Source organism: Protopterus annectens, chromosome 5.part0, assembly GCF_019279795.1.
Source record: "Protopterus annectens isolate FY-2018-M chromosome 5.part0, PAN1.0, whole genome shotgun sequence".
NCBI classification, from domain to species: Eukaryota; Metazoa; Chordata; order Ceratodontiformes; family Protopteridae; genus Protopterus; species Protopterus annectens.
Window position 1 is genome coordinate 1,184,862,069 of NC_056735.1, and position 26,077 is coordinate 1,184,888,145.

General features: G+C 43.5%; 1 protein-coding gene across 2 annotated transcripts in view; it reads right to left on the bottom strand.

Annotated features, from left to right (window-relative positions):
- Positions 1–26,077, bottom strand: part of TRIP12 (thyroid hormone receptor interactor 12) — a 3,849,287-nt gene that overhangs the window by 1,612,051 nt on the left and 2,211,159 nt on the right. For both annotated transcript variants that reach the window (XM_044071052.1, XM_044071053.1), the window contains one exon: positions 9,034–9,175. In XM_044071052.1, the coding sequence (XP_043926987.1) occupies positions 9,034–9,175 (142 nt within the window). The remainder of the gene's footprint in view (positions 1–9,033; positions 9,176–26,077) is intronic.

The window sequence follows — 26,077 nt, forward strand, 5'->3', positions numbered from 1 at the left end:
GAATAACAAAATGCAATGCAAAACCCAATCCACCTAGAAATAGTCTGTTTTGACACAGGCTTGCCTGTGAACTCAAAGCAAAAGAAACAAACAACTGCTGAGACTGCCTAAAATCCTTAGTCCTGCTTAAATAATAACGCAATTGCCTGTGTACATCTAAAGTGTGCAAAATCTTTTCCCCTTTATTTTGGGGGTCTGCATAAAAAGTAGGCAAATGAATAGTTTGGTTTAAAGCCACACTAGAAACCACCTTAGGCATAAAGGAAGGATTAGTACGTAATGATACCCTATCCTTATGGAAAATCAAAAAGGGCTCTACTGCCATCAGGGCCTGCAACTCAGACACCCTTCTTGCAGAAGTAATAGCCAACAGAAAAGCAGTCTTCCATGACAAGTATTTCAATTCAGCAGTAGCCGCAGGCTCAAAAGGTGGTAGAGTAAGTTTTTCCAACACAAAATTGAGATCCCAAGCAGGAGTAGGAGCTCTACGTGGGGGTCTTATATTCTTTGCCCCTCTAAGAAACTGCTTGAACAAAGGATGCGAAAACAATGGTGGGTCACAATCATAGTGAGCTGAAATTGCTGCAGCATGAATCTTAATGGAAGAGAAGGACAAACCTTTGTCCAATAACTCAGTAAGATATTGAAGAGCCACACTCAAATTAGGCTCAGAAATCTCCAAATTCCTTGCTGCACTCCAAAATAAAAATCTCTTCCATTTTTCTCGTACACTTTCCTTGTACTAGGTCTTCTAGCTTCCATAATCACATTTAAAACTTGTTGAGGAAGTTGAGACCGGCTGTCTTTCAAAACAGAATATGCCATGCTGTTAGATGAAGAGAGCGAAGCTTGACATTGAGCAGGTGGCCTTCTCTCTGAGACAACAGGTGAGAATCAAGGGTAAAGGCCATGGAGGCTTCTTTACTAGACTCCTCAGTAATGGGTACCAGTGCTGCCGAGGCCAATCTGGAGCTATTAAAATCATCCTTGGCTTGTCTTGTCTGACTTTTAGAAGCACCTTTGGAAGAAGAGGCAGAGGTGGAAACGCATACACATGAAGATTTTTCCAACTGAAAGAAAGAGCATCCACTTTCCAAGCTGTGTGATGTAACCTCTTTGTGCAAAACTTTGGCAGCTGGTGGTTTAGTGGAGAAGCGAACAGATCTATGTCTGGAGTTCCCCAGGACACTGTCAACCTTTGAAATACATGAAGATCCAGTTTCCACTGTGGGGATCCATGATTTGTCTGCTTAACACATCTGCTAAGGAGTTCTGTGCTCCTGGCAGAAACCTTGCCTGAAGAGTTAGTTGCAAGCTGAGCGCAGTCTCCCATAAAATCATTGCTTGCCTGCACAATGGGTAAGAATGTGTTCCCCTTGTTTGTTGATGTACCACATGACAGTTGTGTTGTCTGTTAGAATCAACACCTGCCCTGGAAGAAGTAACTCCTTGAAAGCCATTAATGCAAACTGGACTGCTAACATCTCCTTCATGTTGATATGTAGATGCTGTAGTCTGGCAGGCCACTTGTCTTGTATCCACTTTCCATTTAGATGAGCTCCCAAGCAATGTCCGAGGCATCTGTCGTTAAAATCTGACTCGCCTCTGGCCGGGTCACAGAGAGTCCCTTGTTTAGGTGACATTCCTGAGCCCACCACAAAAATTCTTTCTGAAGGCAAGGTATTATTTGAATGACAGTGTCCAAATCCTGGCAGTGCTGTGTCCATACATTTTGAGATACCATTGTAGCTTCCTCATATGCAGTTTGGCATTGGGAAGCACCAGAATACAAGATGCCATGAACCCTAATGCTTGAAGGACTGTCCTTGCAGTCAGCACGGACTGATGAGATAGGTGATGGAAGTAAAGTGATAGACTCTTTTGTTTGTCCGGGGTTAAAAAGGCCATCTGGGCTGCTGTATTCAGTCTCACACCCAGAAAGCACATGTCTTGAGAGGGTACTAGACTGGACTTTATTTCGTTCACAGAATACCCTAGGCATCTTAGCACTGCTATAACATATTCCAGATGCTGTAGAAGGTCTCCCTTGTCTTGAGCCAGAATCAGGCAGTCGTCCAAGTAAGGATAGATTTGAATTCCTTGTAGCCTGAAGTAAGCTATCACTGGAGCCAGAACCTTTGTGAATACTCTGGGCGCAGTAGATAAGCCAAAGGGCAATGCAGAGAACTGATAATGAGAATTTCCAGCTCGAAACCGCAGATACTTCCTGCAACTTAGCCTTATAGGCACATGAAGGTAAGCTTCCTTGAGATCTAAAGTTACCATCCAGTGATCTTTGCCCAGCAGAGGTAAAAGCTGTTGTAACGTCAACATCTTGAACTTGGGAATGTCCAGATAAGTGTTGAGGAGAGATAAATCCAAAATTGGTCTCCACGTGTTCCCCTTCTTTGGTACTAGGAACAGGCGAGAATAAAATCCTAGGCCCCTTTCTGATACAGGGACTGGCTGAATGGCCCCATCTGGAGTAACTGAGAAATTTGCTTGTGAGCCTCTTTTCTTTGTGGAGGAGGAACGTCTGGCATGCCTTTGAAAGGGGCAATGTATGGAAATAAAACCTGTAACCGTGGTGAATGATATCCAACACCCATCTGTCTTGAGTAATTAAATCCCAATTGTCTTTGAAAAGAGACAGTCTTCCTCCCAAAGGAGCTGCCAGACGAGAATCTACCGGCAGCTGAAAAGGCAGGTCATTGGGTCTGTTTACGAAAGGACTGACCCCTGCCCTCACCAGAAGTCTGAGCAGGTGAACTCCTGCTCTAGGCCTAAAAGAACCTTGAGCTCTGCCCCTACCACGTCTAGACCTACCCCTAGACTGGGAATCATAAGCAGGATATGTCCACCCCTTAGCAGGCCAATTTCTACTAAACTTCGGTGGCTGCACCTGCAAAAAATCTTTAACAGTTTGCATAGACTTAGCTTTGTCCTCCATTTTCTTTAAAACTGCTTCCACAGATGCACCAAACAACACATCAGACTGTAAAGGAGCATCCAAAATCCTTGTCTTAACATGCTCAGCTAAATTCTGATCCCTCAACCAGGCATGCCTGCGAAGAACAGAACTAGTGGCAGCCACCCTCGAGGAGGCCTGTACAGCATCAAAACCACATTGCAAAGAATGCTTACCCACTTGTTCAGACACATGAACTAAATCCAACAACTCTTTACACTCAATACCTTCCGCCAAAGCATCCACCTTAGATTTCAATTGTGAAAGGAGATAATTTTGATATTTTAACATGTGAAACTGACAATTCAACGCTCTCATGGCTAGAGTGGAAGAAGTATACACTTTCTTTCCCCACCTATCCAAAGCCCTTGCCTCTTTATCAGTGGGAACAGGATTTTTAACCACAGAGGCCTTAACACCTTTAGGCCCCTGAGAAACAGTTTCTGGGTCCGCCCTAGGACTCTTAAACAAATACTTATGAGCCTCGGGCACCCTATAGTATCTATCAGGTTTAACAGGAGCAGGAGGCAAAGAGTCAGGGTTCAGGGAAGCCTCTGCAAAAACATCTTCCACCACATTCAACACAGGAGGTATAGCTAAGGGCCTATGTTGGGGTAAAAATAAGAATTCCCTAAGCCTTTTCCTGGAATCAGAATAATCTTGGCCTTCCCATTTAAAGTGTTCTCTCATGGAATGCAGAGTTTCTGAAAATGAGAAATCCTCAGGAGGAGAAGCTGTAGGTGTGGAATCATCCATATCAGAATCAGAATAAGGTGGAAATTCCTGCAAGTCCTCCGCAGAAGACTCTGAAGCCTCTGAATACTGTTCCAAACACTCAAACTCAGGTTCCACCCTAGGCCTCTTATCAGGAGGGGGCATAGAGCCTCTAATCATAGTAATTAAATCTTCTGCCATTTTAAGCATATGTTTCTTAGGCACAGAACCTGAAGTGCTAGGAGAAGCCCCCACTGAAGCTGAACTTGGCCTACCTCTCAAAGAAGTCTTGGAAACAGAAGGAGAAGCTCTAACTACCTTGGGAAGAGAGGGAAGAACAGTTACCTGAGAAGCCCCCTCAGCCTGGCCTACTTCCTGAGAAGGCACATCCTGTAACAGTAAAGTCTCAGCCTGAGACTCCAAAGAAACTCCTGGCAAAACCTCCGGCTCCACTGAGCCTTCTAAAGAACCGACGGCAGGGACTGCCGGTTCATCCACCCTAGGCTTCGCTGTTTTGTCCTTGCGCTTTTTGGACGAAGCGGGCGTCGGAGTATCCGACGGCATTTTATAATTGCAACGCTTCCCAAACACTAACCTGGCACAGTCTAACCGTCTCTTAATAGTGCGTTTGTTAAACCTAGCACAAGAGCGGCATCCAACAACGTCGTGCTCAGGCCCTAAACAAGGTATACACAAGGTATGGTAATCCCTATGAGGTATCTGTTTCCCACATGAAATACAGTTATTCACTTTTTCTGACATCCGGTTAAATACTGAGGCAAGAAAAAACCAAAATGTTCCCCAACGGGGTACTTAGCCAACTCTGTTTCGGTCTGAAACTCCGACTTCGGAAATATTTCAGAACGCCAACCTGCACTCGCAAAACTGCTTCTGCATCGGACCATGCGGCAAAAAAGACTGAGGATATGACGTCGGTCATGCGCATTAGTACCCTGACGTACTGACGTCAGTCTAATGCGCCCTGACCGACGTCAGCCATATACTCTGGTATTCGGGCCGACTGGACAGCGGACTACCCAATAGTAAGGACTGCAGCAATGTGGAACGAAGAACATCTAAATTATTTAAAGCAGTATTTCCTCACAAGAAGAAAGTGCAGATAAAACATTCCTCATATTTTCCCAATTTGTCAGAACAACCTAACATATGGGCCTGACAATTCAAATTCTGAGAATCAAAGTCCCAGAAGCAAACACGTTTTCCCATACCTATAAATAATTTCCTCATCCTTACAACAGAGTAGGATTGGATTTAAACTGCTTAGCAGCAGTGGGATCAACTAAAGCTGTAGCTGGTGGGTCAGGTTTGGGAAGTGCATAAACATTTTTGAAGACTAATGAACTTAATACACCCTATCTGCCTTTGTAGGGGCAGCTGGCTGACTTTCAGACAAATTGCCAGAAGTAACACACACATCCTGTAAATCAGCCATAACAGAAGGAATGGGTGTAGGTTCAGGAAAATCCTTTCATAACAACTTGCAGTATTTTCTGAGGGCCTGAGAAACCTCAGTGTTCTCCTACTGAAAACAGTGGCACATTCCAGCAATAGTTTCAGAGAAAGAGAAACTCCCACAGGTAGAATCAGAAACTGAGCTCTTCTAGGAGTCTGAATCAGAAATATAAGGAAAAAAAACTGCCTCTGCATCTTCCTGTTCAGATTCACAATCCTGAATCTCATCAGAAAACAGGAACCCCTCTTTCTTTTATCAGAAACTGTTTTACAAAAAGGATCAATAGCCTGAATTAAACCCCGAGCTAGACCCAGTAAACTACTCCTACTGAAAGAAATTTGATGAGGAATAAATACATTATTGGCTTTCAGCTTCATTTTTGACAAGAAAAACGGGGCCACCTGTGTTACTACTGGCAGCAGCTACTTCCCCAAGGATGGGCATAACATTCTTTTACAACAGGGAAACTTACCTTGTTCCTTGCCCTAGGGCTAACAACAGTGGCTCTCTCTCTCGCTCACTGGGGCGACCCCAACAGCCGCACAGGACTTTACTAATGCCCAGTCCACAGTGGCTGCAGCTGCTGCACCAAAGGGAATCGGGGTAAAAGATGAGTGGTCTGAGGTACAGCAAATGGCTACAGCAGAGTCACCCACCTGTGGCTGAGGCAAACTGCTAGCCAGCTGTGATGTCAAAGACTGTTTGCTTAACTTTTTCTTTTTTTGGCTGGAAGGACGACCAACCATGGGACTGGTAATCTTTTCTATGCTGAAGCCAAAAATGGTGCTTCATTCCGAGGGAAGACCAGCAGCAAATGCCAATAAAGACTACCAGCCCACAAAAGTTACTTTGACAGAAAAACAAACGCATAGTAAAAAGCACTTTAAACACTATGCTAACCCCAGAAAAAAGAAAAAAATATTCTCCACAGAAAAAAAAATTTCTGTTACTTTACACTATTTTTAAACTGACAGGAAAAACACATACATTCATTTAAAAGTATGTTACAGCCCAAGACAGTCTGTTAAAAACTCTCCTAGCTTTAAAATAACTTTCCTGAAGAGGAAAGTAATAAAACATAAACAAAATTAAGAAAATGGAAGTCCCCCCCCCAAAGGGAACTTATCTGCCCAAAAGCATCAGAAGAGCATATTCTTCAGTGGCATCAAATGTCTGAAGTTCTTTGTGCCTAAACTTGTCTTTTACTCAGTTCAAATCAAAATGCTTCACCACTTGGATGTGTGGAAGGTGCTCTGAAGCTATTGAAGCTGGCCAGCTATTATATCCTTCGCAGGGCATAACCCATATAACTAAGGCTACTTCAGCAGTGATCAATATGATGAACTTTCTTCAATGACACTGCCCCTGACAAGCCATGTCTTTCACAAATTTACCGCATAATTAAATTATTTCCTTTACAGTCACTAGTGTTGTAGTCTTATCCTATTAAAAATTTGTGGAAAATGGATAAAAAATACTGGAAAAGCAGCAAAATGCAGCATACAACATATAGAACCCTATGGCTTCAGAAGGCCGTTTCCTCCAGACCTTTGGCTAACCAAGTTAACTCTCCTTCAGTTATTACAGTGCAATCTTGCCTAGTTAAATTGTGTTGAAAAGGATGCAGGAAAATGCTGAAGAGTAATACAATGCATAAAAAAAGAAAAACTAACAATCTGAATGGTGTGGAGAGGTCAGAATGGGGGAGGGGGCACCATAGATACCTTCACCTAGGGCTCTCTTTCACCCAAAGCTGGGCACAAGTGCAGTAATATGGAGTGTCACAAGCTGAGAAGCTGTCTACCTTGGTGAGTCTGAAGACGGAACACATCAGATTTCTAGAAGGTTATGAGAGTAGATGTTTAAATGACTACTGCCTTGTTTTGATGACAAAAATATCCCCACAGTGCTCTCAATCTGAATTGAGCTTAAAGTATTTTATGGACTCCATGAGTCCATGATAATTATATAGGCAGTCTGCGGTCTTAGGAAAGCAATGTGGGATTCAAGCTTCTTTCTGCATTTTCTGTTGGTGGCTGGGCTGAAGCACTGTCACTTGAAGCAATATTCAACACTGTACTTCTTTCCCTGGCAGTAAAGACAGTGGAATTATAGACCGTAGTTTGCAATTCAATGAGTGCATGAGTAGTCTGAAAGTGCATTTTGGCAAAGAAAATGGGAATTTTCCAATCATGCAGGTTACAACCGAGACATTAATTGTGAGAGGCACAAAAGAACAGGGTGCTAATGGACTGCACATCTCTTAATAGAGAAAAATTAAGGACTGCTGAAATTCCGGAAGTGGCATCTGAAAGCAGATCACCACATATTCTGTTGTAAAGATATATACAGCCCCACAGATCATCATAAACTGTTTTCTTATCATCCTGTTTTTGGTTTAGTAATTCAGTAGCAAAGGATGAGTAAGCGGTTAAAGTATGTAGTTTCAAACAAAGCAAGTACAACCACATACAGGAGAATGGAAGAGAATGGAGTTTATTTCTGGGACCACTTATTTTTTTCCAGGTAACTGGCATGAAATATCAAACATGACTGCAGTTACACAGAAAATTGCTGGTAAACTTGAAACTCTAAACTGGCACCAACAGACTTTTCAATACCTACTGTATAAAACACTACAAAAGCTAATAAAACTTATTGAACTTATCTGACTAGATAAAAAAATTTTGAAAACCATGTAAATAAATATCAACCCAAGGAAATGCATCACACCTGTAAAGAATGTTTATGATAAAGACATTAATGTAACTAATTTAAAAAATAATTAAATGAGCAAGCCCAACAGACACTAGCAAAGTCTGCTTTCGTGGGGAACCTGGGAGCAATGTCTAGCAACGTGGTCTGATCAGAGTTGTCTAGTATAAAAAGAGCCTGTTGGAATCCAAGTATGGATTGCTGCAGGGTCGTCTTCATCAAATACACAACTGCTCACTTGAAATTTACTTCTCTGGAGAAGCATTCAACCTATTCCAATTGTCACACATTAAAAGACAGTGAAGCCATAGTTCAACATATTTGTATTATTGTTTCAGGTTAGGGGGAGGAATGCACAAGTGAAGGCTACAAATAAAACGAACTTTAAATTAGACTACTTCACATTAACAAAAATACTAACTGCACTAACCACTCAAACACTAATGTTAATTACAAGTTCACCTTTACTTAATCTACCACTGCACATTTTTTATCATAAAAATGAGACAAATAATCTTATCAAGTCATGGCACGGATCATATTACTATAATGCATCTTGTATTCTGGTCAGAAAGATTGTTAATCTCTCTTACAATACAAGATGCCTTCTATTTGATGCTGCTGTTACTTATTAGGTCGTGCACAAAATGTTTTTATTAACTACTACAAATAGACAAATTATACTGAATGAACTACTTTTATTCAATTTACACGTTACACAATGTGTATTACCTAACTGCAATTTAATGTTAATTCTTAAACAGATCAATTATGCAAATGCATTAAGTCACTCAAGTATGTTAGCTTGTTTGTGTGATAACCATGAACTTGGACACTAAACTGCAAGCAGTCATCTGCTTCTTGCCTCGTGTCTCATCACATACCTAGATATGTGATTAGCACAAAAGCACACAACCTCTCATGCCATAAAGTTTGCAGAGGCTGTTGCAGAAACATAGACTAGGCTGAGCACCACTCGGTGGCTTAATGTTCTACGTGGAGTACTAAAATTATCAGCCCAATAAGAACGCTGTTAAAAAGATAAAAGTATGGGGGAACTATTTAAACATTCATACTCAGTTGAACTTGGGAGGGGAGAAGGCACACAATTTCATGCCAATGACTTTCTGAAACAAACATTTAAATGATAAAATAACTGTACCTGGAGGCTGAGCTGTTCAGTAGCAGTGCAAAGTCTCTGTAATACATTCAGTGCAGGATTGCTTGCATCAATATTCTCAGAACTAAAATACCGTTCCACAAATTTACTAGCTTGCTCCTTTATCCAAGCTCTAATCTTATCTCTGTAAACAACAGAAAATGCATTTACTACCTTTTATTTCAATCAAAATGTGTCATCGAAAATGTTACCATTTTCAAAAAATATTTCAGGTAATTACATCATCATATAACATATATGTCAAATACAACACAAACATCAGAAATAGAAATAACTATAGCAAATCTTTTTTTTTTTTCAACTATTTCTCAGCAGATCTGTAAAGAATGCATTAAGTGTATTATTCAGTGCCCAAAGGAACAAGCAATTTGTCTAACCCTACAAGCTACAAAAACTTCCGGCTACCAAGTGGTACAACACAGATTTCAAAATAATGTAAAGGAAAGGCAAAGTTCTCCTTCCAAATTTCTTTCACAATACAGACCTAAAGATAGTTCTAACCGCATAAATGTGGCACACAAACCAATGAAAAATAATACAAAATAAGGGAAATGCCAAGAGATGGGAAACGAGATGGCTCTACATAAAAAAAAAGTAGCCGCTTCCATTCCAGTAAAGAAAGCTAATACATTTAGACAATGTGTGATGACACACATGGATACTAAATGGCAAGTAGGCATCTTTCTTGCCTCATGTCATATCATATAACTAGAGGTGTGATTAGCGCTAAAGCACACGGTATCTTCATGCTTAAAGCTTCTGGAGGCTGTTGCAGAAATATATATTAGGTTGAGCACGACTTGGCTGTTCTGGCTCCATATCTCTCAACAATGGATGGAAATCCCTCCTTGTGGTCAGAGCCATGTAGATCATACTGTCAGACTTTAAGCTGCAATCCAACACTAGAGGGGAATATTTTTTTCAGTTCTTAGACAAAAAGGCTCTCTTCAAATTCATGCACATATACTGACCCCCAACTCCTGCTCAGCTTTAGCAGGATGACACCCATATCTGCTTCTGCCATCATTCCCCTCCCCCACCATGATGACTATATAGAAGCTCTCACTCTCAAATCATATTATGCTGACAAAAAAGCAGGCTATTAGAGTGGCATAAATATTACCTTGTCTATAAATTTAATCGGCTTACCACAGTCCCTTCCTTTCTCCAGTCTCCATCTGCTGCACCTGACTCCTGACAACATCCAATCATCACACAATCAAGTAAGCCTACAACATTAATACACTTCTTACAAATGTATAACTTGAGGGAAGGACAGTGAACTACTATGTGGATGAAAAAGTACAGTTGTGTATACTTACCATAAAAGTAGATGTTTGAGTGTATTCACTGTTGCAGTCATTACATTTGGGTTATCTGCCTGCAGGTAGCCCTCAGCTGGCCTGAATACCAAAGTCTTGGATTCCTGCATCAGATGCTGTCTCTTCTTCCATGACGTCAGGTCGTCAGGGGTATAAAACATGCAGCCGACGCCATTACATCAGTTTTTCTTGCCCCAGATGTCAGGTGCCCCCATAATGGGAATATGTTATGTTACACCTCCAACAAAAAGCAAAAACACCAGAAAGCTCAAATACACCTAACAAGAAGAAAAGGTAGAGCCAAGAAAAGTTAGGGGGCTGGAGGGTGGGTAACCAGGACTGCAACAGTGAATACACTTGAACATCTACATTTATGGTAAGTGTACACAACTGTACTATGTTCTTCATGTTTCACTGTTGCAGTCATTACCATTTGGGTGGATTCCCAAAGCTAAGGAAGGGAGGAGGAAGTTAGAGAGCATTAAGACCAGCTATTACGCCCTGCAATAACGCAGTGGCAAAACCAGCTCTGGGTTTAGGAAAGGTAGGCATGTTGTAATGCTTGCTGAAGGTATGAACTGAGCTCCAGGTAGCAGCTTCTAGGATGTCCCTGGTAGGTACCCCTCTGAGAAAGGCTGTAGAGGTAGATGCAGCCCTGGTGGAATGTGATCTTATCCCCTTGTGGGGTAGGTTTTCCATGGTGCTTATAGCAGAAATGAATGCAATGGGCTATCCATTTAGAAATGGTTTGCTTTGAAATGGCCTTCCCCTCTGCCCCTGCATCAAAGCCAACTAGCAGCTGTTCAGATTTTCTGAGAGGCTTAGCCCTGTCCAAATAAAATCAAAGTTGTCTGTGCACGTCCAAAGAGTGCAGAATTCATTCTCCTTTGTTTTGTGGATTAGGGAAAAAGGTAGGCAAATGAATGGACTGATTTAGGGCCACACTAGACATCACCTTGGGCATAAAGGAAGGATTGGTCCTGAGGGAAACCCTGTCTGCATGGAAGATAATTAAGGGCTCCACTGCAATGACGGCCTGTAATTCAGACACACTTCTTGCTGAAGTGACGGCTAGAAGGAAGGCTGTTTTCCAAGAGAGGAATTTCAACTCTGCAGTTGCAGTTGGTTCAAATGGAGGGAGTGTGAACTTTTCCAACACAAAGTTAAGGTCCCAGGCTGGAGTAGGGGCTCGCCTGGGGGGGAGGGTCTTACATCTTTTGCCCCTCTGAGGAACTGCTTTAACAAGGGGTGAGAGAAGAGGGGAGGTTCAGTATTATAATCTGCTGAAATTGCAGAGGCATGAATTTTAACTGACGAGAAGGACAGGCCCTTGTGGAGCATTTCTGTTAAGTACTGAAGAATATGAGGTAAACTGGGCACCGTAGTGCCCAACCCCTGGGTCTGGCTCCAGGAACAGTATCTTTTCCACTTTTCAGCACAGGATTTTCTAGTACTAGGTCTCCTTGCTTCCAGAATGACCTCTAGCACCTGCTTACTGAGGGATGCTATTGGAGAGCTCGAGGACCTAGCCAGGCTGCCAGCTTCAAGGTTTGAAGCTGAGGGTGCAGAATCTGGCCCTCCTGCCAGGACAGCAGGGAAGGTGTCTGAGGTAGGTGCCATGGATCCAGCTGTATCCTGCTGCACAAGAGGGGGTATCAGTGCTGGTGAGGGCAGTCTGGTACAATAAGAATTGTCCTTGGTTTGCCCTGTTTGATCTTTAGCAGAACCTTCGAGAGGAGAAGCAGAGGGGGAAAGGCATAAACCAAGAGGCTTTCCCAGGTAAAGGACAGGGCATCCATTTTCCAAGCTTGACTGTGGGGAGTCCTTGTGCAGAATTTGTCCAATTGGTAGTTCTGGGGGGAGGCAAACAGTTTTATCTCTGGAGTCCCCCATTTGTTCCTCAAGAGGTTGAATATTTCTTGTTCCAGTTTCCATTCGTGTGGGTCTATGAGATTTCTCCTTAGGTCGTCTGCCAATGAATTTAGCTTGCCTGGCAGGAACTGAGCTTGCAGGTGCACTTGGTAGCACAAGGCTGTGTTCCACAGAGCCATGGCTAGTCTGCAGAGAGGGTACGAGTGGGTTCCCCCCTGCTTGTTTATGTACCACATAACTGTGTTGTTGTTTGTCTTTACCAATAATTGTCCTGGAAGGATGTGGTCCTTGAAGGTTGTCAGGGAATTTTGTACAGCTAACATTTCTTTTTGGTTAATATGCAGGTGCATCTGACTCGGGTTCCATTTGCCCTGAATGCACCGCCCTGCCAAGTGAGCCCCCATGCATAGTCTGATGCATCTGTAGTCAGGGTTTGGGCGGCAGGGGGTAGATTGAAAGGGAGCCCCTTGTTGAGGTGGCAGGCCTCTGCCCACCAAAGGAACTCTGTCTTTATACAAGGAATGATAGGAATCATTGATTCCAGGTCCTGAGAATGTTGACACCATAGGCTTTTTAGATATCACTGAAGTTTCCTCATATGCAGCCTTGCATATAGAATTAGGAGAATGCAAGAGGCCAAGAATCCCAGGGCTTGCAGGATTATCCTTGCAGATAGCTGGGTCTTTGTGGCCAGTAGTTTGAAGTAGGCTGTCAAATAAACTTGTTTCTCTGGCATGTGGTAAGCCATCTGAGAAGTTGTGTTCAAACTTGCTCCCAGGGATACAATCTGTTGTCAGGGTACTAGCTGAGATTTCTTTTAGTTTATGGTGTACCCCAGCGAGGTTAGAAGTTCTTTACAAATCCCAGATGTTTTAATAGTATGTCCTGGCTTTCTGCCTGAATCAGACAATCGTCCAGGTATGGGTATATTTGAATATTTCTCTGCCTGCATAAGGCGATGGCTGGAGCTAGACACTTTGTGAATACCCTGGGCGCAGTAGATAAGCCAAAGGGAAGTGCAGATAACTGACAGGGCGCAGTAGATAAGCCAAAGGGAAGTGCAGATAACTGACAGTGCATGGAGCCTGCTCTGAAGTGTATGCATTTCCTGCAAGAGTCCCTTATTAGAATGTGCAGGTAAGCTTCCTTTAAGTCTAAGGTTGCCAACCAGGCATCTCTGCCTAGCATAGGAAGCAGATGAAGTGTCTGCATTTTGAATTTTGGGATTACCAAAAAGGTGTTTAGAATAGAGAGGTCCAGGATAGGACGCCAGGAGCTGTCTTTTTCTAGGTATCAGGAAAAGTCATGAGTAAAAACCTTGTCCCCTTTGTTCTGCTGGGACAGGGTGAATAGCCTTGATACTTAGAAGAGAGAGAAACTGCTGTTGAGCCTCTGCCCACTGATTTGGGGGGTAGGTCTGGCCAACCGTTTGGGGTTGGTAAGGTGTGGAAGTGGAATCTGTATCCTTGGAAAACTATATTTTAAACCCAATAAAAACAAAACCGGAAAGTGAGCAGTCACTGGTACGTCCTGGAAGTCACCCAAAGGTGACTGCTCACTTTCCGGTTTTGTTTTTATTTGGTTTGTCTTGCCGGATTTCTCCAGTTTGTATATTTTAAACCCATTTGTCCTGGGTAATGAGTGCCCAGGTTTTTGCATGCAGGGCGAGCTTTCCTCCTAAAGGAGCAGGCAGTTGAGCAGGGCTTGGAAGGCTTAAGGTTAAGTCATTGTGACATTTTTTCATAGGGGGGTGGTCTTACTACTTCCAGCTTTGGAAGTGGAAGCCACCCACTGCTTACGTCTGTGTGTAGCCTGAGACTGTAGCCTAGGTGGTCTTGCTGTTGCTGGGTTTGGACTGAGAAGGCCTGAAAGAGACTGGAAAGGACCAATTCTTAGAAGGCCAATGCCTACTAAATCTGGGAGGCTGTACTTGCTAGAAATCTTTAACAGTTTGCATAGATTTAGGTTTTTCCTCCATCCTTTTAAGGACTTCTGCTTTGTTGCCAAACAGGCGGTCTTGGTTTAAGGGAGCATCCAGTAATTTAGCTTTAACATGATCTGGCAAGTTTTGCTCCTTATGCCAAGCATGCCTTCTAAGTACAGATCCAGTGTCAGCAGCCCTGCAAGATGCTTCTAAAGAATCAAAACCACACTGCAAAGCATGTTTACCAACTTGTTTAGCGGAATGCATTAAAATCCTGTAATTCTTTATGTTCAGCACAGTCAGGAATCAACATCATTTTCTGTTTAAGTAGTCCCATAATATCCTGCTGATACTTTAACATATGAAATTGGCAATTTTAGGCCCTAATGGCCAAAGTAGCAGAGGTGTATACCTTCTTACCCCATCTGTCCAAGGCCCTGGAATCTCTATCAGAGGGGGTAGGCTTTTTGGCAGTAGTAGCCTTAATGCCTTTTGGTCCTTGGGAAATGGTCTCTGGATCCGCAGTAGGATTCTTGAAGAGGAACTTGTGAGAGTCAGGTACTCTAATACCTGTCAGGTTTTCTGAGAGCTGGAGGTAAAGTGCCTGGGGCCAGGCTAGATTCCAAAAAGGCATCATCTACAATTTCCAGAACTGGAGGGATAGCTAAAGGCCTGTGATGAGGGAGGAGTAAGAATTCCCTAAGCCTCTTTTTGGAGTCAGAGTAATCCTGGCTTTCTCAGCGGAAATGCTCCCTAAGAGTGTGCAAGATTTCACCAAAAGAAAAATCTTCTGGAGGGGAAGCAGAGGGAATGGAATCCTCTGCATCAGAATCCTCACAGGTAGATAAGGGCAAATCCTGGTAATCAGAAGAAACAGAAATTTCAGAATCCTAATCAGAAGAATTAGAAAGAAAATCAGTTCTAGGTCTCAGAGGTGGAAGGCTGGCTTCCCCTAATTAAAGTAATAAGGTCTTCAGCTATTCTAAGCATTTGTTTTTTAGGCATATGGGCCTGACCATGCAGTTTGTACGTCTGTTTTCTAGGAGTGGGTCGAGTTTTAGGCTTTGATGAAGAAATGGCGTTGGTTTGAAATGCAATTTTGTAGTCTGAATACACCCTCAGAAGCCGGTGCCTGCACATCGGCTCTGGACCCATCCAAGGTAGAGACATCCGCAGGTTCCATAGTCGAAGAAGCATCTCGTAGCATGCCGGACTCCGAATGGGTGTCAGAAGAGGCCTGCGAATCTGAAGTAGTGGGTATCAGGGGCAAAGAAAGCACCTCACTGAGTACCGGCGCACTGGCGACTAGCTTAACGGAAGCGCTGTCGGCAGTTTTGGACCTATGCGGTCTGTCCCTGTCTTTATCTTTACACTTTTTTCTGAATATCGGTAGTCGGATGGCTTACCGAAGTTATTTCTGAATAGTTAAACAGAGTACCAAAATAATTTGCTGAGAAAATAGACTGACGAATAGTTCATGGGTTGAATAAGGCACAAAACCGACAGCGAGGGACGTCGTGGTCTGGGCCTAAGCAAGGAATGCAGTACGAATGAAAATCTTTACGAGGTATTTGCTTTCCACAGGTAATACAATTGTTAACTTTTACTGACATCGGTTAAGAGCATGAAAAAGGATCCCCAATGGGGTACTTAGCTTTTTTCGAAGACTTCGGTTCTGAAACTCGAAAACGAACATTTCAGGAGTCGGCCAACCAGCACTTGCGAACTGCTTCTGCTTCGGGCACCGCACGGCAAGAAATGATGTAATGGCATCGCCTGCATGTTTTATACCCCTGACGACCTGACGTCATGGAAGAGGAGACAGCATCTGACACAGGAATTCAAGACTCTGGTATTCAGGCCGGCGGAGGGCTACCTGCAGGCAGATAACCCAAATGCAATGACTGCAACAGTGAAACACAAAGAACATCAGGCTAACAACTGTTGTTATGGTGAACACCTGACACAGCCATACTATATACTGCTTCCTCCCACTTCTATGTTTCCACATCACTACATTTAGGGAGGGCAGCAAAGCATTATTTACAGTCAAGCGAGGGTTATTAACATGTTATTTCAAATTATGTAAGTAAAATCACCTCTAGTTCTGGAATGACAACTCATCCGAAAAGGTTTGGTAAGGTTATAGAGAAAGAAAGTTGATGCTTACAAGATTTCTCTGCTGACATCTTGACAACAGGAGGTCTGCTATGGCACACAAACATTAAATGTTTTGTGCATAGTACACCCAAGAACAATTTTACTACCCCTTACAAAAATGTTGCAATACAATTAAGTAAAGATCATCTCAAATGCAATGTTTTTATGGGACAGACCACACCTTACCAATATGGAGGTTCTGCTCCAGACACCATGGTAGAGCTGTACCCCCTGATGTAGAGAATCTCTCCTCAGACCTCCTCTCTCTCTAAATACACTACCTCTGAAGTTGTACCAGCACACAAAAAAATGAACATTTTTTTGTTCTTAGATGGTATGACCTCAAAGGTATCATAGGTAGGTACTAGGCTACTGGCCCCAGGGCCTAAACAAGCCTAGCCATATGGATTCCCTGTCTATCGGCACTTACAGAAATGTATTTTCCTGCACCCCTGTCAAGCAGAGCCACCGAAGTGATCCTCGGGGCGAATTTCCCATCCAATCGTCAAGATTTTCCTTAAAGAGGGCCAAAGAGGTACTCTGCTTGACCTGAATGGGCAGTCTGTTCCAGAGTATGGGAAGTCTCTGGAACAGGAACCCAGCCCTCCAGCAAGTGTTGTTTATTGGGGTGACAAGGTTTAGGTCCCTGGAGCATGCGACTCGGACGGATTGGGATTTCTTTAAGTGGAGCAGGTCCCACATTTGTGGGTTTGACATGGCCTTGTATATTAGGCAGAGATCACCTCTAAGTAAGCGTTATGAAACAGAGTAGAGCTGGAGTTTTTTGAGGCGGTCTGCATCGGGTAGATGTTTTAGGCCAGTGATCCTCTTTGTGAGGTATTTCTGTGGCCTTTCCAGCTGTTGCAAATGTTTCGTGAGGTACACACAAAATAAGGGCATTGTATTCTATAATAGGTCTAATGAGGGATGAGTAGAGGGGAACAATAACCTCCTTTTTTCTAGATGAGAAGCCTTTTGTAATTAGGTGGGCCACGCAGAAAGATTTTCTGACTACTGTGACGATGTGTTTATCACAGGAGAGACCACTGTCCACTGGTGTCCCAAGGTCTCATCACACTTTTGGTGTTAAGTTGGCTACCACCTATGTGGTAGTTCAAGGGCACTTGTTTTTTTTCGAAAGGGGATGACTATGCATATTTTGGCGTTAAGCTTCAGGCCATGGCTCTGACTCCAGGCATCTGTATCAGTGAGGCCCTTTTGTAGAATGCCCACATCCTTTGGGGATTCGATAATGGCTCCCAGCTTGCAGTCATCTGTGAACTTTGTTAGCCATAGGCCTTCAGTGTTGGCTTGAACTTCAGAGAAGTAGATACCAAATAAGAGTGGACTTAGGACTGAGCCCTGTGGTACTCCACTTGTCACAAGTCTAGTACTGGATTTGGAGTCAGCTACTTCGACTATGTGGGTTCCGTCAGTGAACCAGTTTGCAACCCATCAAGTGACATAGGGATTAATGCCCATTTTAGTGAGTCTATCTAAGATTCCAGAGTGGGGGATGGTGTTGAAGGCCTTGGAGAGGTCCAGATATGCTGCGTGAACCAACGTATTCTCATCCATGGCTCTGTTGACTGTTTCAAAGAAGTCAATCAGATTTAGGAGACGTGATCTACCTTTCACGAACCCAAACTGTGTGGGGTCCAGAGACTGGAGGTTTCCAATGTCCCCGTTTATAAGTTCCATGATGATACGTTCCATGGCCTTACAGATCAGACTTGTCAGACTGATGGGGCGGTAGTTACCAGGGTCCGTGGCGGACCCTCCCTTATGGAGTGGGATAACCACAGCTGTGCACCATTCAGTGGGCATAAAGCCTGAGGAGAGGCTAAGATTGAACATGGTACATAGGTGGGGTGCCAGTTCATTTTGTAGTTCGTGTAGGACACAGCGCGGGATGCTGTCTGGTCCCATGGATGCTGTATTCTTGGCTTTGGCTAGTGAAGTTTTTACCTGTGCAGCCGTGATTACCGGGACTTGGCATTCCTCCAGTATTGAGATGGCCCTTTGGGGGTGAAATGGGGGGTGAAATTGGCACTGAAACTGCCAGAATCTTGGCAATATCAGTTGGATCAGTATATTTGGTGTCATTGTGCTGCAACTCAGAAGAAATCTGAGTGTTGCCACTGAGGTTCTTGACATAACTGTAGAATGCCTTGTGGTTGTCTTTAGAATCTGTGGCAATTTTGTTCTCGTAACTAGCTTTGGAGGATTTTATGAGGGATCTCAGCTTCTTACTGATGCTGACAAGGGAATTTTTCCAATCCTGGGTTTTTAGTCTTTTTTTTGCAGGAGTTTCTTTCTTCTGTTGTATAGTTTGTTTATGGTCAGGGACCACCAGATTGGCTTACTTTTTTTGGAAGATAGCATCTTGGTTCTATATGGGATGGCACGGTCCATGCACAAAGTGTATGTGTTCATGCAATGCATTAGTGAAAGATTCTGCGTACTCGCGTTCACATTCCGTGCGCATGGGTGTTGTGAAGTTTGCCACTTCAATATTGAGAAGCTTGAAGTTGGCCTTGGAGAAATGTGTTAAGGTGTTTACCTTGATGGGGGGGTGGAGGTGGGATGTGGATGTCTATGGTGATTAGCTTATGGTCAGATCTGACCAATGAGGAGCTGACCTGTAGAGTGGAGCATCTGTCTCCCATGTTGGTAATGATCAGGTCCAGGACATTTGTGCCCCTGGTGGGGGTATGGATAAGCTGGTCCAAGGCATTGACACACATGAATTTCAAAAAACTTTGAGCAAATCTGTTGGTACTTGAGTAGTTTTCCCAGTCAATGGCGACGTAGTTGAAGTCACCTAGTATTATTGTGTTTGGTTTTACCTGAATATTTTCCAGTATATTGAGAAAAGTGGAGTGGCAGTCTTGGGGCATAGTGGGAGATCTGTAGCAAGCTACAGTTTGGATTGCAGTCTTGCCTAATGTTATTTGCACTTGGAGAATTTCAGATGCATTATGTTGGGCAACAAGCCTGGAGGTGTGGATAGTCTTAATGAATATGGACACGGCTCCGCCTTTAGTGTTCCGGTCCTGATTGGGTGGCCGAAAGGTGTGGTATGAGATGTATTCTGGTATAGTCAGGGTGCTCTCTGGAGCCTTGAACCAGGTTTCTGTCACTGCACAGATATCGATGTTCCCCATTTTAAGGAGTGCTTAGAGTTGGTGCATTTTGTGGTTGAGACTTCTAGCACTGAGTAGCATTATCCCCTAAGGTTTAGCTTGCTTGGACTTGTTACGGTGGTAGTTTTGTCATTTGAACTTTGCCTAAAAAAGGCACAATAAGGGTGGCAAGGGCCTTGGCCAGTAACCTGAATCCCAGAGGCGACAAGTGCAGGCCATCTATGGCAAAGCATCGTGGCCTGTCGATCATGTCACCCCAGACAGACAGATACTGGATCCCCTTAGAACGACACCAGAAACTTAGCCAATTGTTGAAGTCAATCATTTTGTCCTTGTACTGTGGTATAATTCTGGGTGAGGGCAGGATGTTACTCAGGGCTAGGGTCTTGCCTGACTGGGCTGCCAGATCCAAGAGCTCTTCCATGTCTCATTTCATGTAGTCCAAGGAGGTGCGTCCCAGGTCATTCACACCAACATGGATGATGACAGAGTCATAAATCATACTTGCTGTGGAGTGACCCGAGTAGCGTGCATTATGTGGCGAATCCTGGCACCCGAAAAGCAGCTGACTGTAATCTTCTCTTTATTCAGCCTGGTGAGTGGGACATCAGTGTGCCTGACTAGAGAGTCACTTATGACTACTGTGTTAGGTACTTTGTTTTGCCTTATGAGCTGTTGCTGGGTGGCACACTGGTGTTTTGGGCTATGTGTTGCTTTGGTTGTGTTGGTGGTTGCTTGTGTTATCTGCTTTGGGGGGGGGGGGTCTCTGTTTCCTGTTTAGATTTACATTGAGAACCTCCTTGTATGCAAGTGCGTGTTTGGCATTGCTATGTGTGAGTATTGGTGGTAAAGGTTTTGAGAGACTATGTGTTGAGTGTGGTGTTGTGCAGGTGTTGACCTTCTCCTCTGGACTGACTAGTTCAGTCTTGGTTGGAGAGAGGTTGGCTTCCAGCTTGGCTACATAAGTGCATCTCTCGCAGGTTGTAGTGTTGGGTGGTAGGAGGAGAGGGTTGTCTGTGTACATGAGGCAACTGCTACATTGCCCCAAGATGCCCAGTTTCACCAGGTGGAGAGCAGAAAACACCGGGAGCTGACCCTTGGACATGCGTTGATAAGAGCTTATTTAATTTATGTACTAGAACTGTTTGCCTGCTTACTAGACAAGGAAGGTTGAGTGCTACAGCAATTTAAGGATGACATAGTGCTTACAAGTAGCTCTGAGCAAACATAGATATAGGTGCTGCAGGGACAGAAGAACCCCTCCCAAAGTGGGGTTTAGCGGGTGTAGCAAAAAAAAAAAAGTTTAAAGTCTGAAACTTACTTACTGTGGTGGTCTGATGAGGCAACAGGATATTGTGGTCACCTGGCCAGACTTCAGAAAGGCCAAGCAGACTTTATAAAGGGCAGCGACAAAGTCAGCACTCAAGTAGCAAATACGCTAAACAAGCTATTAAGGGTTTGCTATTATAAACATACTAGAAACTGAAGTAACCAGTCAACCACTTGGGGAAAAAATGTTTTGCTACCAAAACTCCAAGCATATTTAGTGCAAAGTGGATAAATGGGAGTTCTAATTACCAAAATTCCTCAGACCTCTGAATGATAGACACTTGAAAGCAATTTCTGATATTATCATAGGATCAAAGAATGAGATGGCTGAAAGTTCACCCTATACCCATGAGAAATCACACAAGGCATACAACAAAAGAGCAGTCAACTCAGAGACCTTCCTAAATGAAATCACAGGGACCAGGAAAAACTCTTTTTTTACAAAAACATTAAAGTTATGTACTTACCATAACTATGCATCTGTGTTGTCCATTTTCATTCTTCCTCAACTGACGGGTCCTCTTATCTGGCTCGGCTGCATTTTCTATACTCTCGGCTCCAACTCTCGAGCTCCTCCCTTTACCCATAATGGTCTGGTCATGCTGCAATATCTCAGATTGAGTTTGCTGCCTGACAACCAATAGAAGGAACTAACTTCAGGCTAAGACAAAAGAAAGACTAATAGAAAATACTAAGGCCCAAACCTGGAAAGTACAGTTGTGTACACTTACGATAAATGTAGATGTTCGAGTGTATTCACTGTTGCAGTCATTACATTTGGGTAATCCTGCTGACAGGTTGCCCTCAGTAGGCCTGAATTCAAAAGTCCTGGGTCCTGCGTCGGCTGCTGTCACCCCTTCCCTGACATCAGGTCGTCAGGGGTACAAAAGAAGCAGCCAATGCCATTTTTTTTTTAGTTTTTCTTGCCCCAGATGTCAGGTGCCCCCTAAAAGGGTAGTCAGAATTTATATATATATATATATATATATATATATATATATATATATATATATTTATAAAAAATGACATGCACCAATATAAACTTTACCTTCATCTACAAGCAAATACACCACATAGGTTGTATAAATCAGAGAAGGAAAGACAGGTTCCATCAGAAAAGGGGGATGGGGGGTGGGTAACCTGTACTACAACAGTGAATACACTCGAACATTCTACATTTATGGTAAGTGTACACAACTGTACTATGTTCTTCGTGTTTCACTGTTGCAGTCATTACATTTGGGTAGCGTCCCAAAGGTATGGTTGGGAGGATGGAGCCAAACAGCATTAGGAGCAGCTATGAGGCCCTGCAGAACTGTAGTGGCAAAGCCTGCCCTGGATTTAGAGTAGAGTGGCAGATGGTCGTGCTTTGTAAAGGTGTGCACTGAACTTCAAGTAGCAGCCTCTAAAATGTCCTTGGTTGGTACTCCCCTGAGAAAGGCTGCTGAAGTGGCTGCAGCTCTGGTTGAATGTGGCCTAATGCCCTTAGGCACTGGCTTGCCATGGTGTAAATAGCAGAAACTAATGCAGTGGCCTATCCATTTTGAAATAGTCTGCTTTGAGATAGCCTTTCCTTGTGATCCTGCAGCATATGTCACTAGTAATTGCTCTGTCTTTCTGAAAACTTTGGTTCTGTCCAAGTAGAATCTAAGCTGTCTGTGTACATCCAAAGAATACAGAATTCTCTTCCCTTGTTCTGTGGATGTGGATAAAAAGTTGGCAGATTAATAGTTTGGTTAAGAGCCACACTGGACACCACCTTAGGCACAAATGTTGTGTTTGTCCTCAGGGAGACCCTGTCTGGATAAAAGGTTCCACAGCCATGAGTGTCTGTAGCTCTGAAACTCATCTTGCAGACGTTATTACTAGGAGCAGAGCTGTTTTCCAAGATAAAAACTTTATATCAGCAGTAGCAGCTGGCTCAAAAGGAGGCAGGGTGAGTTTTTCCAAGACATAGTTGAGGTTCCATGCAGGCATTGGTGATCTCCGTGGAGGCCTTAAATTTTTGGCTCCTTTGAGGTACTGCTTTAATAAGGGATGAGAAAAGATTGGTGGCTCTGTATTTTAATGAGCCGAAATGGCAGAGGCATGAATTTTAATAGATGAAAAAGATAGGCCTTTGTCCAGCATCTCAGTTAAGTATTGCAAAATCTGAGGAATATTTGGCACAGCTTTATCAGTTCCTTGTGCCTGGTTCCAAGCACAGAATCTCTTCCATTTTCCAGCATAAGATTTTCTAGTACTAGACCTCCTGGCTTCCAAAATGACATCCATCACAGCTTTGCTGAGAGGTGTGTTTTGTATGACTACATTATCCGCCATGCTGCCAGGTTTAAAGTCCTGTGTTGGCTGTGCAGGATCTGATTGTTTTGCTGGGACAGTAGATGAGGTATTTGAGGTAAGGTCCAAACTAGGAATTGAAACAAGTTCCTTAGTATTGGATACCAGTACTGGTGGGGCCAGTCTGGGGCAATCAGTATCATCTTTGGCTTCTCCTGTCTGACCTTTAGAAGTACCTTGGGGAGGAGAGGCAGTGCGGGAAAGGCATATACTGATAGGATTTTCCAGCTGAAAGATAGGGTGTCCACTTTCCATGCTTGTCTGTGACAAGTCCTTGTGCAGAATCTTTTTAGTTGGTAGTTGTGAGGGGAGGCAAATAGATCTATGTCCAGGCATCCCCATTTTCTTGTTATCATGCTGAAAACTTGTGGATCCAGCTGCCACTCGTGGAGATCCATGAGGTTTCTGCTTATTTAGTCTGCCAGAGTATTTTTCCTTCCTGGCAGGAATTGTGACTGCAGATGTATTTGGTAAGTCAATGCTGTGTACCACAAAGTCATGGCTAGTCTGCAAAGGGGGTAAGAATGTGTGCCCCCCTGCTTGTTTATATACTACATGACCATGGTGTTGTCTGTCTTTATCAGTAGTTGTCCCGGATGAAGTAGGTCCTTGAAGGCTGTCAGGGCATTTTGAACAGCTAGCATCTCTTTTTGATTGATATGTAGATGCATTTGGTTTGAGGACCATGTGCCCTGAATGCATCTTCCTGCCATGTGGGCCCCCAGGCATAATCTGATGCATCCAGTGTTAGTGTCTGCCTGGCTGGGGGTAATGTGAATGGCTGTCCCTTGTTTTGGTGACAAGCCTTTGCCCACCATCGAAACTCCTGCTGCAGGCAGGGAATGAGAGTAATCATAGTTTCCAGGTTGTGGCAATGTTGAGTCCAAACACTTTTTAGGTACCACTGAAGTTTCCTCATATGCAGTCTTGCATATGGAATTAGTAGGATGCAGGATGCCATGAAGCCCAAAGCCTGCAGAATTTTTCTTGCAGATCACTGGGCCTTTGCCAACATTTTGAAATAGGTAGTCAGTTGCCTTTGTTTGTCTGGCGTGAGATAAGCCATCTGGGCAGTTGTATTTAAGCTTGCACCCAGGAATATTATCTCTTGAGAGGGTATTAGTTTTGATTTATTTTCGTTGACTGTGTACCCTATGCATGTTAGAAGTCTTTTTTACAAATGCCAGATGCTGAAGAAGAATGTCCTTGTTCTCTGCTTGAATTAGACAGTCATCCAAGTAAGGATATATTTGTATTCCTCTTTAACTGCAGAATGCAATTACTGGTGCCAGGCACTTTGTAAAGACCCTGAGCGCAGTAGATAAGCCAAAGGGCAGTGCAGAGAATTGGTAATGCATTGAGCCAGCCTTGAATCTGAGGCATCTTCTGCATAATTGTCTGTTTGGGACATGCAGGTATGCCTCTTTTAGGTCTAAAGTCACAAGCCAAGCGTTCTTCCCAGCATAGGCAGAAGCTGCTGCAAAGTCAACATCTTGAATTTTGGTATATCCAGGAATGTGTTCAGAATAGATAGGTCCAGTATTGGCCTCCAGGCCTTGTCCTTTCTGGGTACCAAGAACAGTCGAGTAAAATCCTTGCCCCTGCTCTTGCTCTGGTACTTGTTGAATGGCCCCCATGTCCATGAGGGATGACATTTGTTTTTGTGCCTCTGCCCATTGATTTTTTGGCAGATCTGGCCAGCCGTTTGCCTTTGGCAGGGTATGAAAATGGAACTTGTAGCCTTGTGACATGATATTTAGAATCCACTTGTCCGGGGTTATAATGTGCCAATTTTGAAAATAAAAGTGCTAATTTTCCCCCTAAGGGTGCTGCCAGGAGATAAGTGCTTGGTGCAGACAGAGGGAAGTCACTGGGACTGTTTCCTGTGTGGTTGTGATTAGCCTTCTCCAACTTTGGAGGTAGAAGAACCCCATTGCTTTGACCTGTATGAACCTTGTGCCTGGGATCTGCCTCTAGGGTGTCTGGATCTGCCCCTTTGAGGTCTGTCTGACAAAGGAAAGGACCAATTCTTTGTTGGCCAGTGTCTACTAAACCTAGGTGGCTGTACTTGTAAAAAATATTTGACAGTTTGCATAGATTTAGCTTTGTCCTCTATTTTCTTTAACACCTCTTCTGCCTTAACACCAAACAAAGTATCATGCTGTAAAGGTGCATCTAATAATTTAACTTTGACATGATCAGGCAGATTTTGTTCCTTTAACCAAGCATGCCTTCTAATTACAGAACCCGTAACTGCGGCCCTGCAAGAGGCCTCCAAAGAATCAAAACCACATTGCAAAGTATGCTTTCCAACTTGTTCAGCTGCATGCAATAAATCCTGCACTTCCTTGTTTTTGCACATTCAGAGTTTAACAACATTTTCTGTTTAAGCAATGCCATGACATATTGCTGATATTTGAGGATATAAAACTGACAGTTTAAGGCCCTTATAGCCAAGGTAGCAGATGTGTAAACCTTTTTTCCCCCTCTATCCAGTGCCCCAGAATCTCTGTCAGAGGGGGTAGGGTTTTTTGCAGTGGAAGCCTCAACTCCCTTGGGACCCTGTGAAATAGTTTCTGGGTCTGCAGTAGGGTTTTTAAAAAGGAATTTATGGGAGTCAGGAACCCTGTAATATCTGTCAGGCTTAACAGGAGCTGAAGGTAAGGAGTCAGGGGTAAGACTAGACTCCGAAAACACATCTACAATGTCTAACACAGGTGGAATGGCTAGTGGTCTGTGTTGAGGTAGTAAAAGGAAATCCCTGAGCCTCTTTTTAGATTATGAACAATCTTGGCTCTCCCAGTGGAAATGCTCCCTCATGGTATGCAAGGTTTCCCCAAAAGAATAGTCCTCTGGAGGAGAAGCTGAAGGAACAGATTCTTCAGCATCAGAATCCTCACGGGGGGAAGAGAATATTCCTGATCAGAAGAGGA